General features: G+C 35.7%; 1 protein-coding gene across 3 annotated transcripts in view; it reads right to left on the bottom strand.

The window, feature by feature from the left end:
* Positions 1-8296: 8296 nt before the first annotated feature.
* SNX13 (sorting nexin 13) overlaps positions 8297-20040 on the bottom strand; it is a 76814-nt gene continuing 65070 nt past the window's right edge. For all 3 annotated transcript variants that reach the window (XM_074900371.1, XM_074900370.1, XM_074900372.1), the window contains exons 21-26: positions 19264-19425; positions 18015-18086; positions 15389-15534; positions 13575-13643; positions 12338-12450; positions 8297-11851 (exon numbers count right to left, since the gene is read on the bottom strand). In XM_074900371.1, coding sequence (XP_074756472.1) covers positions 11604-11851; positions 12338-12450; positions 13575-13643; positions 15389-15534; positions 18015-18086; positions 19264-19425 — 810 coding nt within the window. In that variant the 3' untranslated portion in view covers positions 8297-11603. The remainder of the gene's footprint in view (positions 11852-12337; positions 12451-13574; positions 13644-15388; positions 15535-18014; positions 18087-19263; positions 19426-20040) is intronic.

Genomic DNA, 20040 nt, shown 5'->3' on the forward strand with positions numbered 1-20040 from the left:
GACGAGTTTCTGTAGAGCAAATTAACAGCCTATTTAATAATATGCACCACCACATACAAACACTGCAGTTTTTAGAAATTCACAGAGCTGACAGAACACAAGAAACATTTGCTCAGGGAGAACAGGGCTGGGCAATTTTCTTCTTTCTTGACCTGGAACACTGAGATCTTCTACAAAGGGAAGCTCTGGAGATAAAACTGGCTTCTGTATCTTGCAAATTCATCATCTTTCAGTCTGCCTGTTAATTTTGCCAGATAGCATGCATCTTGCTTTTGAAGATAGCTGTTCTAGAGAGGAAGGATTAAACTATCATAGCCTGAGGTCCAAGAAGTAAAATTTGCTGCTTCTCTGAATGTCACTTTGGGACTGCCTTAAACTTTTCTGGGGCACAGGGGTGGGATGTTGAATTTCTCCAGCTCTGCTGCTTTTTGTGTGCTTGCACATGGGAGGGAAGGAGAGTGCAGCCCTTACATGTGACACACTCACAGCACAACTGCCAGGAACCCTACCTTTCTGCAAATACCATTAGGAACTTTTCTGTTCAAAACACCAAACTTAAATCAACATTAGCACTGTAATTATTGCAAAGCTGCTGAATGGGTCACTCTGTTACCTTAAGTCCATTTTAATCCCAAAACAACATAGTTAGGATGGGAAAGACTTTTTAAAGGTATTTGAAATATGCATACTCCATTTCAGGTCCGGGGAATCAAATTACCAGCCTGTAAGTGAGATAAGGCAGCAATAGAGCACTGAGACCCCAGACGGCTGCAGAACTTGGGTAATTTGCTCAGTTCAGTCCTCGGGCAAGCAAAGCCCCCACTAACACCAGCTGGAACTTGTGCACTGCAGCTCTGGACAGCTGGGAGGAGAAAAGGCCAGTCACAAATTAAATTAAGAGGTGTAATATGGTGTGAGAAGAAAAACAAATTGAGATTGTGAAAACAGGTGCCAACTGACATTTACTCAATACTCAGTCACACTTTCCTTTCTCTCTCTGTGATTAGCAGCTAAGCTGAATTAGGATAGATTTCATGCTTCTGTGACCTTCTAGAACCCCCTACGGAAAAAGAAAAACTCCTGTAGCTAGAAGCTTTTTCCAAGTGGGTAAAAGTGCCCAAATACTGTGGAGCTGGGTTGGCCAGACAGATATACCAAGGCAAAAATATATGTATATATCAGGTGACTGCAATCAGATTTTTTTTTTTTTTAACTAGTCTGACAAATAGCACTGAACACAGGGCTTCAAAGTAGCACCAGGCTGGCAAACTAATGCATTTAGTTATCTGCATCATTCAAGGCTGTCTTAATATTTGTTGTTCAGAGAATAAGCTGAAACCCACGGACACTCTCTTGAAGTTCCTGGTAAGGACTGAAACACAACGGGCCCAGTTGTTCCCCACAGAGCCTCATGCTGTTTCTGTGCCTCTGAAAGCAGGACTGTGATTCTGTACCAGCACCCCTCAGGGATCCCTGAAAGAGAGGGTTTAGCTGGGAGGGCACAGATCACCCCGATACCACTATACACGAACATCTTACCTCCACAGGTGCTATAGCTGGTCACACCTCATGGTGGGAAACAACTTTTCTTCCACTGCCTGGGCAGACTGCCTTGTTCAATCATGGAGGCTCCCATAGGCTCTGCTACTCTTGGCTGGAGGCCTCACAGGAGGTTTCCCCAGGCTTCTCCTGCTCAGTGCAGGCTCCTCACAACCAGGCCCTTTCTCTGAGCTTCTCTCCAAGCAGGGAAGCTACAGCAGATTTTCAGTAAATAGACCTGGAAACACACCAGTCATTTCTCTTGATCTGATACACATGCCAAGGAGATCCCTGATTCGAGAAAACCCTCTTGATAGGATAACATTAAGTAAGTGTGCCAGGTCTACCTTCTAAATCCAGGACAACCTACTCATACACCCCAGCCTCATTAATTTCAGAAAAGTCTCCTTTGAAACAAAAGGCACAACAGCTCTGTTAAGTGGGTCTGTGGCCACAGAGCAACTTTCAAAGCAGACATTTCTCTCTTTTCCAAAAGCAACAGAATTATCAGAGCAAGCAATTTTTGTAGAGCTTACCACCAGCTCTGTAAAGACATACCCATCCTGCATCATGCTTGGCTGCAGCAAATACTCAGACCTGTCCTGTGGGGCTCAAATACATTCATTCCTTCCCCCCTCAAACCTAACTGCAAAACATGAACCATCCCAAACATGCTATGATGCACAGAACCCAAGTGCTTCAAGAAAAAATACTTCAAGCTACATCTTCTGCTGATTTTTAAGCCTTTATGTGATAACATGAAGTTTTGGGACTCTGTTAAGTGCAGCAGCATTAACTCAGTATTTTTTTCTCAAAACTCTCCACAGCTGAACAGATGATGGCAAGCGTGTACCATAAGGCCACTTGATGAAAATATCAGGGGCCTTAGAAATAGTTCACATTCTCTGGCCTTCAGTTTCATGATCATTATCATAATAAAATGTTTTTGCTTATTCCTTGCACACCTGCTGTGTGTCAGTTTTCTCCCACTGCAGCTCCATTACCACACGCTCTGCTCATACTGACATATACAATCACTTTCTTTATACTGAGCAGATCTTAGGCACTATTGACCTATCACACACTGATATAAAACACAGCACATAAAATGCTTTGTAAAGAGAGAGGAATGTAGACCGGGAACGTGGTTCAGGGTTAGATTAAATGAGAACAGAGGTCTGGAACTTGCTGTCAAGAAGTCTTAGATCAAAATTCATAAATATTTCCAAAGTATTTGTTTTCATCTCATATGACCAGCTATTCTTATGAAATGTCAGCAGCAAATCTAGCCAAGAGACAAGCTCCTTGAATTTTGAAGCCATAAACCATAACCAAAAGACTCTGCAGGGAGTGGGAAGGATGGATGGAAGGATGGATGGAAAGGGTGTAGATCCAAGAACTTCACCGCTTGACTTCTTTTTAACCTCTACAATTCAGGGGGGTTAAATTTGGAGTTTCAGCTTCTCTATCCAACTTCTTCCTAATTGCACTCAGTAACTTCACTGCCTGTCCATGAGTACCTTAGACACATGCATCATTCAACCCTCTGAATGTGCGCTAATGCAATTTCCTTCAAAATAAATTTACTTTTAGAAACAAACTATCCTGGTTGTGCTTACAACGAACCAATCGTCTGATGAATAAAAAAATGGTTAAATATTGACTATATAATTGAAACAGAGCATATGTTAAAGAGTGTTTTATCCAGTTTAAATGTATTTGGAACTATTTTAAATTTTTATAAATTTAGTGAGTTTAACAAAACCCAGTCTCATATGTATTCCTGCACTGAGCAAAAAATAGCTGCTGCATCAAAACCTGCTAAGCACAAACAAGACTAGAAATGTCTGGTTTACTTCAAGCACAATTAAAACAAACAAACAAACAAACAAAAAAAAAAGCAGGTTTTTTTTGTTAACCTGACATGTTACACTATGCAAATTTTGAAAATCTCCTTGCAAGATTTTCTTCTTAGGTCTTGTGAATTGAAATGACCTAAAAGATGCAGCAGGCTATTAGTATTAAGCAATGGAATTTATCTTACATGTGGAATTGTTAATAGTAAAGAGATTAATTTATATGAAATTATTCCAGGCCCACAAGAGGCAGGCCCAGAAATAGAAGTGATTTCCTGCTCAGTTATCTTAAGGAACTGCCACCATGTAAGAAGGTGAAAGCATACATAGTCAAATCAGGCTCAAAGACAGTAGTAACTCATGAACGTAGCATTTGTATTACTATTTTGTAATTGGCTTCTGTTAGCCAAGATTTGAATCTGTGTCCCGCCCTGCATTTATACTGAAAAAGCATTCTTTAACAACTCAGGTATTTCCATGCTCTGGACATCCAACAATCCCACAAAACACAATTCTTTGCCCACACCTTCTTTACAGACACAAACCCTCTACCTTTAAGCTAGCCCAGTGCTGTTTGAGGAATGCATGGATCCATTGCATCGCTCACCATAAAGGTGTTTACACTGTCCACGTTTCAAGAACAACTTCATGAAAAACATATCAAGTAGCTGAAAACACTCCATGTCACTGAAAGAGACATGAAAATGTATGTCAGTCTTTCTTTTTTTCCCCCACTTCTGACATGGGCAATTGTAAATCTAAAAGTACTATGGTTAGATTAAAAAAACTCGAGAAAATAATCAATGAAAAATTCTTCAAAACAGACTAATATTATCATAATTTTAAATTTTTTAAACGAAAGAAATCAAATTCATAGTTCTTTGTTTCCCCATATTCAATTTTAAGTAAAGTTCCTCAAATTTAAAGTAAGTTCCTCAAAAGCTGGACAGAAGTATGTTTATACTTAATACTATGCTTTGGAACACACACATACATTTACATAGGTATATGTAACCTAATATTATTGAAAGTAGTAATGAGTGTAAATTTTAGGACTTCCTTACTTTAGGTTTCCTTGGAAGAAGAAAAACAGGATTTGCTGATTGATTAAAGAAAAAAAGTAATCAAACAAAAAGTGTACATTACCTCTGCAAATTCCTAGTGGAATTTAATCCTTTAAGTATTTAACAGAAAGACAAATATTTTCTAGCTGAGCTGACTGGCCAATAGAGATTTAACTAATTTTTGGTGTGACCAACAAAAGCAGTTTGCAAAGACTAAGCAGTTTATTTGGAGAGCAATTCTCTCAATCAGTGATAAAGCCTACAAATAGTTTATGGGAAAGGAAACAAGTATTGTGTGAAACAGTATTTCTCTGACATAAAATGCTTAATGCAAAATATTTAAGTCTCTGAACCACACATGCACACAATACTAGAGATGAACAAAAAATTTTAATTGATCAAATAAACTGCCCTTCACAACCTGCAAAGTTCAGTTATTTACAGTCTAATTTGTATAAGCTGTGTGAAAGCTCAGTGTTGGGGCGGGAAGGGAGGTTGGTGGGATTTTTACTTAAATTTCCAAAACAATTCTGAAATTGAGGGATATTTCTAACGCATCTCAATTTGTAATCTGCAGTGCTTTCTTTTCAGTATATTCAAGTCTCTAAGTTAATGGAAACGGTGAGGATATTGTACTTCACACGATGTCACTAGATAGGTACAAATTTTGACTGTTTTCTGAAGAAACAGGTTAATGTACCCAATATGAGAGCACATCTCTAAGTTCAAGTAAACCATCACTGGACTTAGCATAAAATAAATCATCAGTACAGTAGTTTCCAGTTAAAATAATTTTTAAAATTAAAAGGGAGATTCTTGCAGATTAATTCTAGTCCACAATACTAAAAGTGTTATGGTGGCCACAAAAGCGCACAATTTTATTTTATGCATTGAAGAAAACCAGATGAACGGTTTGTTTTCAACATGGATAGCTGAAGCTGTGACTGTCATTTGGTTTAGAAATGAATTAGCACTCCAGTTTTGTTAACGATGGATTTAGTAGATGAACCTGCATATAGAATGTAACACATTTTCATATGCCATTTAGAGTGAAGGGTCTAACTACTGTCTTCTCTTTTTGCATAAAAGAAACCATCAGAATGGACAGAGAATGCAGAAGTTTCTCTCTCCCATCTCAGTCAGAAAAACATTTACAAATTTTTTCCTGTCCAGTATCTACTTGTACTCTAGACCATACAAACTAGTGATAATCTGTTATGAAAAACTGCTATGATTACTATGCAATTGTGTTTGAATCATAGCATAGCCTTTGTCACAAAAATAACTTAAAATTGTTGGTATTAGGTGAAGAAATCAAATTACCAGTCAAGTAATTCTGTTTATGTACTCTCACTTCCATAAATTACCACTTTATTTGGACAGAATACTACTTAATTTCCTCTACAGGAGATCATCCTATATGAACAGATCATCGCCCATGAATTTTACTCCTGTCCCCAATACCGTCAAGCCAAAAGAGTCTACCTACACAAACAGCCATCTACCAAATGTTACTACACTTATTATGACTCAAGAAGACACACCCTCTAGAGACCACAATATTCTCAGTAATATCAGTACTATTGACAAATAGTAAATAAAAATAGGACGGATTCTGTAACAAGTGAAAAGGCACAAATGCATTTATGTGGAATCACTTGGAATCCCTCAGGTACTTCAGCAAGTCTTTCACTGGTGACAGCCCATATCTTGGTTCTGAAGAACCCTTCTCAGTAACACACTTTTGCAGGCTGCATTGATCTTCTTAGCAGAATGGTTAGGCTGTAACACAAAGACATTTAGCACAACTAGCCTCAGCACCACTTAGAACCTACACAGAAGAAAAATACCCTGGGCCCATGTTTTCTTTACATGGCACTGCAGAGAGTCAACAAAATGGGTGACTTTCCAATTGCATGACATTCCGGTTTAACTTTTGCACTGGTAAGATGACCCAAGACAGCAGAATATTGAATGAAGCTGCTATCCTTTGCTCTTCAAAATACCTCTTCTGTTTTTACATCAGGTATAAGCAGGCCTTGTTTGGTCACCACAATGATGTTAGGGATTACTGGGAAGCCACTGATTTAAAGCAACATAGATAATGTAAAACTGAGCGAGTAAGATGTAAAACCAATTTTTAAAACAGACTAGAAAGGAATGTTTTCTATGAAGTCATTGAAAACATAAACGAAAACATTGTCTTTGATAAACAAATTTTAAGTTCACCTTCAAACTGAAAAGAAATCTGTAGCTTGCTAACATGAGGTGACTTCTGCAAAGAACATTTTGTATTTACCCTAATACTGGCTGGCTATTTTAAGAAAAACAACCATAAAACAGTAAAAGTTTTTTCCAGTTCTGGCTATTCCTTGCACGGAATAACCTGGTAACCCACAGAACACCTTCTACGTATGTGCTAAATGAAGAAGAGCATTCCCAATTCTCACCATTTTATGAGAATCTCTTCCCTAAAATTCTAGTAAATCAGTAACAGAAAATTCCATCAGTATCTCTCAACTTAATTCAGAGTTAGCATGTTTCTAGACCTCAAGCTGAGGAAATTCAGTGTAAAGACTCAAAGACGACTTGAAACTTGCTTTTAAAGCTGTTATGGTAAGAAAGAGCAAGTCCGGTTTTGAAAGCTACGTTCCTTAGTCCCAGTAAGTAGCTTTTTATTGCCAACAAATTCAATATAATCATTCTCTACTTAAGGCCAACCTCAGATTTAATTTATGCACTATTCCAATGTAAAGTGTCAAATGAGAATTCCATTTAGCCCTTGATGAACCAGATACCAGATAATTTAACTGACCCATGCAGATTATCCCAACCCCAACATGCCATAGTAATTCAAAGGGACACAGCATGGGAAATAGTTATTTGAGATATTTGAATATGAAACTATTCAAACATATTTCTGTGTGCATGGGGGGGCAAGCGCAGTGGCATAGATGTTTCAAGTGTTTCATGAAAATAAAGCTTAATTTCTTTTGAAATATGTAACAGAAGTGAACTCATTGTTTTCATTATATAATTTCCTTTCTTCCAAGAGATGAATCATGAAATTTGCAGTTAAATAAATCAACGCAGAATGATGCTGATTACTCAACTTTACAAAAACTTAACTCACACATTCAGTAGACATTAAAACCAAAATAAACCAGATAATGTGATAGACCGGAGAGTTAAATAACCACAGATGCATATCGCACTCACTTATCAAATGGTAGATAATTTTAGGAGTTTTAAAGTATATAATGGAGTTAATTTCTTCCCATGAAATTATCCTACGAAAACAGCTTCAATAAATAAGAACTTGCAATCAGCTAGTGAAATTCCCGAGATCTGTCTATATCCTGTGGCAAAAGTGTGTAAGTTAGTGAATGTGGTAAATGCTTTACCCTAGGGTCAAAGAACTAACATCTCTGTAGCTCAGGACATCTTTTTGATGAATGTGAAACAGCTGGAAAAAATATATCAAGGGTAAAAATTGTACTCCCATGGTAGATCCAGCTGCTGCAAGAATAAACCCGGGGGAAAAAGCCAAAGAGTAAAAAAACCATAACATAAAAATACTCCTACAGCATACAATCACACTGTTTCTGCATAAGTAATTTTAAAATACAGGATACTCTGCAAATGTTGGTTGAAATGAATGTAGAGACTGATGTTAAAAAGCAAAACCAGTTTAAAATGATTAAAAAAAAAAAATCAAGGAATGATGGTTTTATTTAACAGCAGTATTTTTATCTTTAGTGATTTTTTTTCCAGACGTGAGGAACATTCATATCCCTCAGTGATTTTAAATTTTAAAAATAAACAGACACTGAAAAATCCTGTTAATACTTTATTAGTGTAATTTTTTAGCTTTCTATTGGACAGAACGTAAATGCAAACTCCAAAACAAAAATTTTAGAGTCCTCTGCCATTCAGTAGAAGTGACCATGGCAGCCCGTTTCATGTTCATTCTTTGTTATGGAAATGAGAGGAGAGGGAAGGGAGGAAAAAAGCATCAAAAGAACAGTTAGGCACACAGCTGACACTTACTGTACAATGATATGCACAAGTAATTTATAACAGCTATATTCATGAGATGTGCTCTTCAGATTTTTCCCTTGTAATATATGAGCTTTGCTCAGCTGAGCAAGGATCATTGAGAACAAGGGAATTAACAAAGGAGTAACAAATAAGACTTTTAAAACAAGTCCTTAAATAAATGCAACAACAGAATGCAAAATTGTTCAGCTGAGAAGACATTTTTAACCTAGACTTCAAAACATTAAAAGTTCATTTATTTTACAGTTATTCAAATACACATGCATTAAATGAAAATATTGCACAAAATTAAAATTTAGATTGTGGAATTCATATATTTTTATTTTGGTACACATTCTGGTAGCACTTAAAATTTACCGTTTAGTTCTAGCAAACACCAGCAGCACAAGCCTGAGGATGAACCAAATGAAAAATTCAATTGCTCATTTTCTCTTAAAAATAATTAAGGCTAAAACAAGTGCATTTGTTGACAATGGCACAATTTTCAGCAGCCAGTCACAGCACCCAAAGGCCAGAAGATATACCCCGACACTTAAGGGCTGTACATTAACATTCAGTTTTGGAGACTTTCTAGGATGATAGGCTGCATGGGTTGACAGGGCAGATATTTTAAATTGTCAACAGCAAAACCATTTAAATAAAGATACATCCAAACTCTTTTGAACAAAAAGTATTCATTTCTGATGATTCTTGCCAGCCAACAGGCAACACTTAATTAGGAAGCCACATTCGTAATTAAATGCAGAAGACAAAATTTCAATACATATATAACATATGCACACACGTATATAAATGTGTGTATAGGTATATATATGTAATATTCATTAAGTAAAATGACTAACAAACATGGCATATTATGTTCAGTTCACATTCCTAGAGATATTATTTTATTATTGTACAGAAATGTACCAGATAATTAAAAAATCCAAAATTTTCACATGGTCACTATTCTCAAAATTTTTCATGGTACCTACAGATAGATAAAAGGTTCCACAGATTTGACAAAACAGTATTTCAACTTCCCACTTTCATACTGCATAACAAATTCAGTGATTTAAAAGACTTAAATTGAATTTGGTAGGATCAATGGTGTATTTACTGTATCGCCAAGAACAACTGCTGAACGATCTTTCATCAGTCAGATGTCAGGTATGCTGGAGCACCCTGACATCAGAAGAAGATAGAGGCATGTAAACAATAGGAGCTGGCTATGTTGATTACTTCATATAGAACTCAACAATTTTGTTAAATTAAACAGCACTTAATCATCACACTTCTACAGAACCTGCAGAGAGGAAGGGGGGAGGTTTCTTATGTATTTACCAACTTATCTTCTTAGGGATTATAAAAGTAAGGGATTTAATTTACAGTATTTAGTTCTGCAATAAAGAAAAAAAAAAACAAGTGCACTTGAGCCCATGCATACTGTATGAGAATGTTAACAGTACAATATGATCATCATTAAGTGGTATGATAAAATGCTATATTGCATTAATAGAGTCCATGAGAAAAAATGATCTATATAGAGGCTTCAACCAATTTAACTAGGTCATTTGAGAGCCTTCTATCTTCTCTTAGAATGCTTTCATAAAAGGTCTATGTTCCTCCCTCACATAAAAGGATCATTTGTTCCCATTAAGACACAAATTACTATAAGGATCCTTGATCAACAGCTGTATCTTACCCTGTGTTTAGCATTAAAAAAAACCACCCCAAAAAACAGACTCTAGGATTACTTTCTATTCACCTGGATAGTGGTGCTCCAACAGTTGGGGACTATGAAAAAAAAACCCACAAACTGAGATATGCTGTGGCCAAACAGGATTTTTCAGTTATAACTTTATTTTAATTGGACAGAAATTCTTAAATGAAACTAAACAGATGAATGTGGGGCCTTGACGTCAAATTTTTATTAAAATTTTACACTATGCAAAAAATAAAAAAAATCTCTAAAAAAATACTGTAGTTTTATCTCCTTTTTATTTTCATATATACATTGAGATGCGTTCAGGAACTTCCAAGTGTTTGCATATGACTAATGAAATCCTTTACCTGTGAGGATCCAACTAATTCTAGTATTCTTCCATGAGGCTTACACACTAAAAAGGTCAGGAATCTTTCAATTAAGTAAGACAGTCTTTCACACCCAAAAAAGTTTCAAATTTTAGTGGGGAGTTGTGTGTAAACTGTGTCTTAGTGCAGTTTCCTTATCTTCTTACATGATGTCTATCCTCTTTGAAACATGTACCCCCTTCCTTCTACAACTATCAACTTGACATATGTTCAAACAGGCCAATTGATCATAAATGTGATGCCCCTACGCCACTGAAGTTACATGAAAAATGTATGCCAGGTGCTATAAGAGCAGAATATGGCCCTTAAAGCTACAGAATAATCAGAATAAAGGGTTTATTTCTACTGCACCTCTGCCTTGACTAAAACTCCCATTAGATCTAGCGTTAGTTTATTTTTCAAAACATAAAACTTGAAGTATATGTGGCATAAAAGCCACATAACATCAATTTTGCTTTAATAAATGTACTTTTGTGATGGGGCTATAACCATTTCTCCCCTCTCCTATGAACCTGCTATTCCAGAGACTTCTTTTCCTGTTATCTCAACCCCTACAGGAACATTATAAGAGCCCTACAGCCTCGACAGTCATAACGTAGAGCAATTCCACCTGATTCTCACACATTGCACTATCTCCCAGTGCCAAAACATCCTTTTCTTCCATTGTATCACCACAGTTGTGCTTTACTTGAACAGTCTGGCACTTTTCATTGCTGGCAAAACATCAACTCAGGAATGGAAGGAATCAGCATTCTTATATATTGGGCCAGTATTCTTCTCAATGTTGCATGAAGACGCACCAAATCATTTAAGACACACAAACCCTTCTGGTAGTGGTTGAATTACAAGTGAAGATGAGAAGATCCACAGGTCTTACAGATGCATTAATAATCTAATATGTGACACTAGAAGACTGGTGCAGAAATAACAGCATGTGAGTTTGAAGCCCCAGAGAATCTGCCCAAGAAATTAGTCTTGGACAAACATACACCAGCTTAATACGTTTGAAGTGTCACCTTTTCTGCAAGGAAGGCGCTTGAGTAGAATGTAGTCTCTGCTTATACCTCTGCATCTGCTTTGACCGTGAATGCAGTTTGTTGAAGAGCTCATGGAACTTATTTTGTGGAAATAAGGTTTCTAGGAATCTCTCCAGAAACACATACACCATTCTCTTATTCAGTTGAGTGTGCTGGAACATTTCGAAGACCCGAAGAATGCCTTTCCGTGTTGTCTCAGCACCTATGATGTGCTTCAGTTCATCTACAAAAATGAAAGTTACACAGAAGTTTAATTCTGCTTGTCTGTTCACAATAAACTTAAACTGAATATTAAGTCTTTCAAATCACATAGCTTGGAATTTGAAGTAACAGTGCCTTTATTATACATAACACGATTCAACTAAAAGTTCTCTTACAGCACAAAGGATTTCTGAAAATTACTTCACTTTTACACTACGTATGTGGATCCATGTTATTTTACATGAAATCATGCTGTACTAAAATGCAGATAAACTTGAATTCTCTAGTGAAACTAAATATAATGTTGATTCTAAGAGAATTATAGTTGCAAAGTCACAATACAAGTGAAAGTGTTCAGCATTTTAATATTAAAAACCTTTTTTATGTAAATACAGTTCATATGTCAACATTTCATTTCAATACCTCAACAACCAATAAGAATACTGACATTAATTCCAGTAACGATATACAGTAAGAAATACTAGGCTTGAAACCCAGACTCACTTACCTGGCATTACCTCCAGTAATTTGGTCTTCCCTGCCACTCTTGTTCTCATTCTAATAGCTTTATCCCTCCGTGGAACAGTCTCTGCCAAAATGCCATTAGGCCAAAAAGCATCTCTGTAACAAAAGCAAGTCTGTCAAAATACATTAAAATTTTATCAAGTGAAAGGCTCTTTTTAATCCCTCAAAGCTTTCTCATAAAGTAAATACAAGAAAGTAATTTGCACACAGTGTAACACACTTCAAATATAAGAAAAGGGAAAAGGCAAAAAAGAAATCAAAAGCAAGAAGTACAACACATTCAAGCTATTAGTATCTACCCTATATTTTTTTAGTACAAGAATCAAATTAAAGAAAATATTACACACCAAAAACATTCAAATACCACACAGCTGTTACATAAAATATACCTAGATTTTATTTTTACCAGGCTCTATTGCCACTGACAGACTCTAGGCTTAGGTCTACTAATTGCTTCATTAGATCTCTGACAGTACTTAACCTATCAATAAACTAAAGCTGAGATGAAGTAGTTAGTGTAGTATAAAGCCCAATGCAAGAGACTGCCTAAAAAGGTATTTTGCCTCAGTGAATAATATATTTGTTTTCTGAGTAAGAAGAACACATTCTTACTTGGATTTATTAAAGGATAACAGACTATCTGTGCAGTATGACCCTTTGGCTAATAGGTTATCCTACAGTATCTCTTCCACACCATCCAAAAAAAACCCCAAATCAAAACAAAAGGCAAGTGGGGTAACTCTTGCTCAATAGCACTGCAGAAGCCATTAAGACTTTTAGGAAATGGAATGACAGAGCCTTTGATACTTTCAAACTAAGACTTCAGTTCTGTTGGATCTGTCCACATGCAAAACATATTAGCTTAGAGCTAGGGTCTTCTTTAGTAATAATTGTTTGCCTTTTAAGGCAAGGCATATATGTCTTCATCAAGGTAAACAAGACATTTCATCCAGTAATAGAATGAAATTCATAAGTATAGTCATACTCTCACTCTTCTAGGCTGGTTAACAAAGAACTTTTTAAGGAAGAGGAGAAAACTCAAAAATTTTCTTCATGTGACAATTACTTTTCCCCTCAACATACCTAAAAAGTAGTGTGCGCTCCAATCGGAATTCTGTACAGTAATAATTAACTCATATAAAAAGAATAGGAAGGATACACAGGTATTAGACATCAATTGGCAAGCACTTCATATTTAACATCTATGATAAAAGACATACCTGAAGCGTTTCACTGCATCTGCTACTTGCTCAGGAGATGTCATCCAATCAACATGATCAACTATTTTTCTAAAATCAAAGCAACATTTAATTTTTAAAACAGAGAACAAGTAAGTATAGCATTTTAAAGAGCACTCTTATAATTTCACCTTTCTCCAACTGCATCAGTAGCTTCTACAAAACTGCACACTGGGAAGGCAAGCAGTGATTCTCAAGATAAAAATCTAAGCTCACTGATAACTCTTAAAGCTAAGGCTTTTTAGAGTAAATGTATGATGACTAAGCAGGCTGGAAAACTGATGTTGCATCTCCCATCAGCATTAGGTAAGTGTTCTACTTAGTAGAGCTCTCATCTTCATGAAGCACTCTTCAAGTTCTGCTTCTGTAAGCAAAGAACCTACTTAAAATCTCAAATTACCACACTTAAGTATGCAGTTGTTCATAATCTTTAACAGAAGATACAGACTGATCATAAATTTTGACCTTCATTCATCAACACATACACATAGGTCAATATTCAAATTTAGTATGTTTACAATAATTATATATGCACCAGAGTATCAACATAACCCCAAGATTATTTCCCTAGACATAATTTGTACTTAGTTTTCTAAGAAATAGGAAAACAATTTGGCTGCAGAATGCCATTAAGCCCGAAGAATCTGCTAGGAGAGGTACAACTGCTGAACCAGAGGAGGCTGTGAGTATCTGGAATAGTTCCAAATGCAGAAGCAAAGTAGTTCTGTGCACATCTCTGCAATAAGAAAACAGCAGCCTGGGCACAAACTCAGATAGTTATATTATAATCTGAAAAGAGCAAAAGGTAGTCAGAGTTGTTCAGAAGGGCAGCATGTTTTTGGAAGCACAGGTCTCAAAAATAGGTGTCAGGTGGCCACAAGGAATTATCTAAAAAATGCCCAGTGCTATCATTATTATTATATGACTGCATCACTACTGGTACCACAAGAACTGTCTATACATTTAATAGTGATGATGAAAACATCAAAAATACACTTGAGAAGGGTAAGAAGTAATGACAGAGTGAGGAATGACTTGAAAAACTAATAGGACACTACTTCTCACCTGTCAGAAATTAAGTTTTTGATTCATAGCACTAGACCTAAGTGACAATTCAGTGCCAATCCTGTTTCTAGAAATGTTTTTGTTCTGTATTTTTATTTACATTTCAGAAACAAATTATTAGAAGAGAAAGCCTGGAAACAGTAGATTTCTAAGCTGAGGGCAAGAACATTACTTAGCACTATTAATTTGCTTTGTATTTGCATGAAAAAGGGTATATGTGAATTACAGAGAACATGGAGGGCAGAACAAACCCCAGAACAGTCCTTTCCCTCCTACTCGTTTCCATCTTTTAAAGTGCGAGAGCTAAAACTTAACACAGCAACTCGGTACAGTTCACATAACTGGATAGTGTCAGGGTATCATTTATGGCAAAGAGATAGAAATAGTGCAGAAAGTAACAAATACTATTAACAAAAAGTTAGTACAGTGTTAAACACAGGGCAAAAAGCATAGACACCATGAGTATTAAGTTACATTCACAGAAATTAGAACTCTTGTTGATATTTGAAAGCTCTTTTGGAAGTTCTCTGGCATATAAGAGTTACTGGAATTTATCTTTCAGTAATGTTTTGTGTTTATCTCCATTTTACACCACATTTGTACTTGGTTTATCGAACCTCTTCAAAGGAGAATGCATGCAGATCTAAACCACAATGATTTACTAATACAAAAAATGATTTACAGTCTACACAGTCTCACTCACATGATCGCTCTATATAAGAAAGCAGTACCTATTTATTGTGTCACCATATGTTGCTCTAATAAGCTGCTGAAGCAAATTTTTTATATTTCTTCTTAACCACTGATTTCTTTCCTTTAAATCAAAGACTTCATCCATAAGGAGGAGCATTACTCTCAGCGGAATATTGTCATCCACCTGACCAAGTGAGAAGAAGTATAAATCAGTAAATTTTTATTTCAGTTCAAGAAAGCTACGGTTTTAATAGCTACTTCACAGGTTAAATGCTTCAGTATAAGCAGAACAATGACAGAAACGTGTTGCTCTGTACTTTACTGTAATACAAAATCTTCTCTAAATCTTCTATAACATCACTAACAGTGAAGACAGACTGAAAATTAAGATAAGCTGGGTTTCAATCCATCGAATTTTTAGAAGAAGACAAAAAGAAACAGTTATTTCAAAGTTGAACAAAGCTAATACAAGTAAGTATGTCCTAAAGAGAGAGCTTGTCCCTGACCTCTCCCTTTGGTAGCTGTGCTTCCAAGTGCCTGAGATGAAAACTCTGGAAGGAGCTTTTCTTTAGCATCTTTTTGTTAAGATGCATAGCACCAACTTCAGAACCTTCTAAGAATAGTTCACTGCAATGAACTGCCTTTTATTTAGATACCATTCTAACATGCATGGCTATTAAGTGCTTTTATGATTGTAGATTAAGAAAAGCATCATAAATTTATTATTTAATAGATGTTACACAGATGGGCTTACAAAAAACATCTTTTATGGAAATCCTAAAATAGAGGATTCAATAGCTATGTAAATTTTTTAAAGATGGATGGCGTACACTTGCAGTAACTGTCAATATTTTTTCAAAAATAAAAATTGAGGGACAGTTTACTAAATTCTGTAGTATGAAAGTATTAGATTTTAATGTTAGTTGTTATTAATGTTCTTCTTAGAGAAACAACAGCAGCTTGTCATGGCCTGCTTATATGAGACAATACGAGCCTACATATTGTTAAGCTATTGCATAAAAAAACAGCATTTAGAGTTACAGTTGTATTGCATGAGACCACAAATATTTACCTCAAATACAAGTTAATTTGATTTTTTGACTGATTCATTATTTAAACTTTGTGTTACTAAAACTTCGTAGAATAAGAAACTAAAATTAAAACTTTACTATTTTCTCAGCAAAATTTAAGACCGAATTGACTTTCTCTTCTGGTTTGTGGTTTGTTGTTTTTTTCTTTTTAATTAGGATTTTTACATTCTAAGCACAACATTAAGAATTTTGTTTTGTATTTGATATGTGATACAGCTCTACCTAAAAGAACAATAGTTCGCACTATTTTGTTGATCCTACACTGGAAGAAGTAGCAATATCTCACAGCTATGTGGACATTTTTTTGGTGGACTACACAAGTACATCTTCACATACAACTGGAACACAGACAGTGGATTCATAATACATCTGGAGATTCTATAGATTCATGCCTCACTTTTACAGTACTGCTTCTCCACGTAAAATTCTGTAAAAAATGCTGTTATTTTTTGTCTGACTGGGTGACTATAAGTTGTGAACAATGTATTTTAAAAGAGCAGTTGACAGGTTTTAAAACATCTTAAATTTGTCTTTCAGAAACACCTGGTATGTTAACTTAGAAGCGATCAAGAATTGTAGCTTCTATTCATTTTACAGAAGATCAATGAAAATATTTGCAGAGAAGCTGCTCATATACTTAAATTATGTGATTTTGGTTTGCCTGGGCAAAACAGAAGCCTCAGGAATCTCAGATACACATTTGTACTTAGAAATTTACAGATATAGTCTGATATAGCAAAAAATAATGGTGTAAAAGAAAACCCAGAAGAACTCAAGGCTATGTTATTTGAGCAAAAATACATCTACCAAGCCATCATAGCAGTTATGCACAGGAAGACAAACTGGAATGCTTTGATGTGACCAAAATTCACGAAACATGAAGAGCAGAACAGGTGCAGATTTATGGCCATAGCAAATTGCATATAATCACTGGTAATCTTATGGCCTTTCTGTCCTACTTAGAGATAAAAGGTTTTTTCCAATTGTTTTCACATATATGATCAATGTTTCTATCAAAACAATAGCAAAATACCATAGGTTATGATAACATCAACAGCTTAAACTTCACTTTCAAGTTTCTAATATTACTACTTTATACATTTTCAGTATCCACATGCTAAAAGTTTATTATTTAGGAAAACATTCTGAAGGTTTTCTTCCATAAAAACATAGCAAGCACTACTTCTGATCCATTAAACAAATGCCCCTTAAAAGGTCACATTAGAAATCAGAATCCATGACATGTCAAGCTAGTGGGCTGGTCCCATACTATCTTCAAACAGACAGAAATTGGAGGGAGGAGGGAAAAAACCCCAATAAACCAACCCTCACCCACAAATCACAGAAGCAGTACCACATATACTCAAGTTATTCCACTGTTGTGCAAACCGTTTTAGTACTAACAAAGATTAAATTTTAGAAGGAAGCATATGGGTTTTTTCAAAAAAGTTAAGAATGTTTTCTAAGTGCCTGGTATAATATCAGAAAACAATAAATATGTAGTTTAGCATAAACTAACTCATTAATTTGGTTTTAGAGGAGTCCACTTTGAAAGGACAAATGTCAGACTCACATTGTCATCAATTGGTGCTGCAACACGGCAATGGTCAGGATCTGAATAGGTTTTCTGGATCAGAGGAGGCACCTACAATGAAAAAAGGTAATGTTTATGAAGTAAAAAATACTTTATAATACCAATAAATCATATCAATTTTCATTATCAATTTGGTTATGAAAATGAAAAACAAGCATTTGGTCAAGTCAGTTCCATGCTACTGCAGATAAACACACAGTAGTCCTTTCACCTTTCAACATATCAAGCCTGTAGGTATCCTCCTACAGTTATCAAAGTTATCAACACCTTTAAGATAATCCACATATATTTGCTCAAGTGCCTAATGCTTCAACTGAAAAATACCTCTTGATCTTAAGTCCTGCCTAGTCACAGACTTCCCTGAGAATATAAACTGCACATACATTGTTAGTCACACACCAGGGAAATCACCAGCAATGAGAAAGTTCAGAGCCAATCATTTTATCTCACAAGTCATGAAAAAAACCAACCAAACAAACAAACCCCTTCTGCCCCCAGATTTATTATTCCCTTTCATGGTTTAAGTGTTAACTCATCTTGATTGCTGCTCTATATCTGCCACATATAACTGTCTTGGTAACACAAAACAGAACAAACCTTGATCACAGACCTTACAGCTACACACAGAAAGAGGAGGGCAAGGGAAAGGAAGATAAAATGGACATATCAGGAAGATTACTACTTTCATAGGACTGCTAGATAGTACGTCCTGCTACCATTCCTCACCTCCGAAGTATTACATTTTAGGAATAGAAGAGATGAGGAAAGACGGCAGGAAAGACAGAAAGAAAATTTGATTAAAAACAGAATTCAGCAAGGAATAAGCAGAAGAGAAGCTATTTCCGTATTCTAAGTTTCATAATATATGGGGGTTTTTTTCCCTAGTGAAAGCAGCAGATGCAGCAAACTATCTTTATGAGAATGAGTGGTAAAAAAAATAAGGAAGTCAGTGACTCATTCTTCTCAAGTGGCTACACTGAATTAAGCGAAGAAAGATTGCTGTAGCAGTCTGTAGATGTCACCTTAATGTGTTACTTAATAGCAAAGGTAACTCCATGTTTCTGGTATAATGACTGAACAGTTTTAAAAGGGTATAAGTATAAACCAGATTGCTTTCCTGTCTAATGACTTAACTCTTCATTATAGTATACAACATAAGTTTAAGTGAGTTGATAGCTAATCTCCTATTAATTCAGTAGTATGCATTAACTGCCAAGTATTTTCTTACCTTGAAAAATGATTGCTTTATGTCTTGTCCCAATCTCTCTGACATTTTACCCATGTTGTCTGACATTTTAGTCATTCCCTCTGCCAGGCTGTCAGGGAGAGACTTGACTGCATTTGATACATTTCTCATAGAGTTACGCAGTGGGTTTACAAATGTGTCCATCTGAAGGGGAAGATGTTTAACCAGAAATGTATAATATCTATGAGGACACCAGTATGTTAATACACTATGAGAGGTATCACACTGTTCCAGTGGACAGTAATATAAAGAAAAACTCAAATTGCTTAACTTCATTACAGAATGCAGAGTAAAGTTTTAGCTTCACTTTCATTTATATTTCTCATTCCTTACAGCCCTACTGTAACTATTTACACCTTTCAGCAGATCTTTTTTCTGAGTCATTTCCATTTCCCAGCCCTCAAATTTGCTTAGCCTGGATTTATTTTCCTTTTCCTCTCCATTCAATGCCATTTCTCCCTTCCAAGCTTCCTAATTCCAGATGTTTCACTTCTGCCTTCAACTCTTCATCTTTGCTCTAGTGCTGTTTAAAAGAGGCATATTTCAATATGCTTTAATATCAAGGCAAGTATAATTAAAAACATAAAATAGTTCCATAGGAATTGTAACAATTTTTCTTTCAGTATGTAAATTCCATCCAAACAGCAGCACAAATACTAGTGTCATGCCCATGAAGCACCTGATAAGCTGGAAATCAAATCTTACACCTTGAAAAAAATACTTAACTGTTTCACCACTAAATATTTAAGGAATGTAGGC

This window comes from Athene noctua, chromosome 2, assembly GCF_965140245.1.
Source record: "Athene noctua chromosome 2, bAthNoc1.hap1.1, whole genome shotgun sequence".
Lineage (NCBI taxonomy): Eukaryota > Metazoa > Chordata > Aves > Strigiformes > Strigidae > Athene > Athene noctua.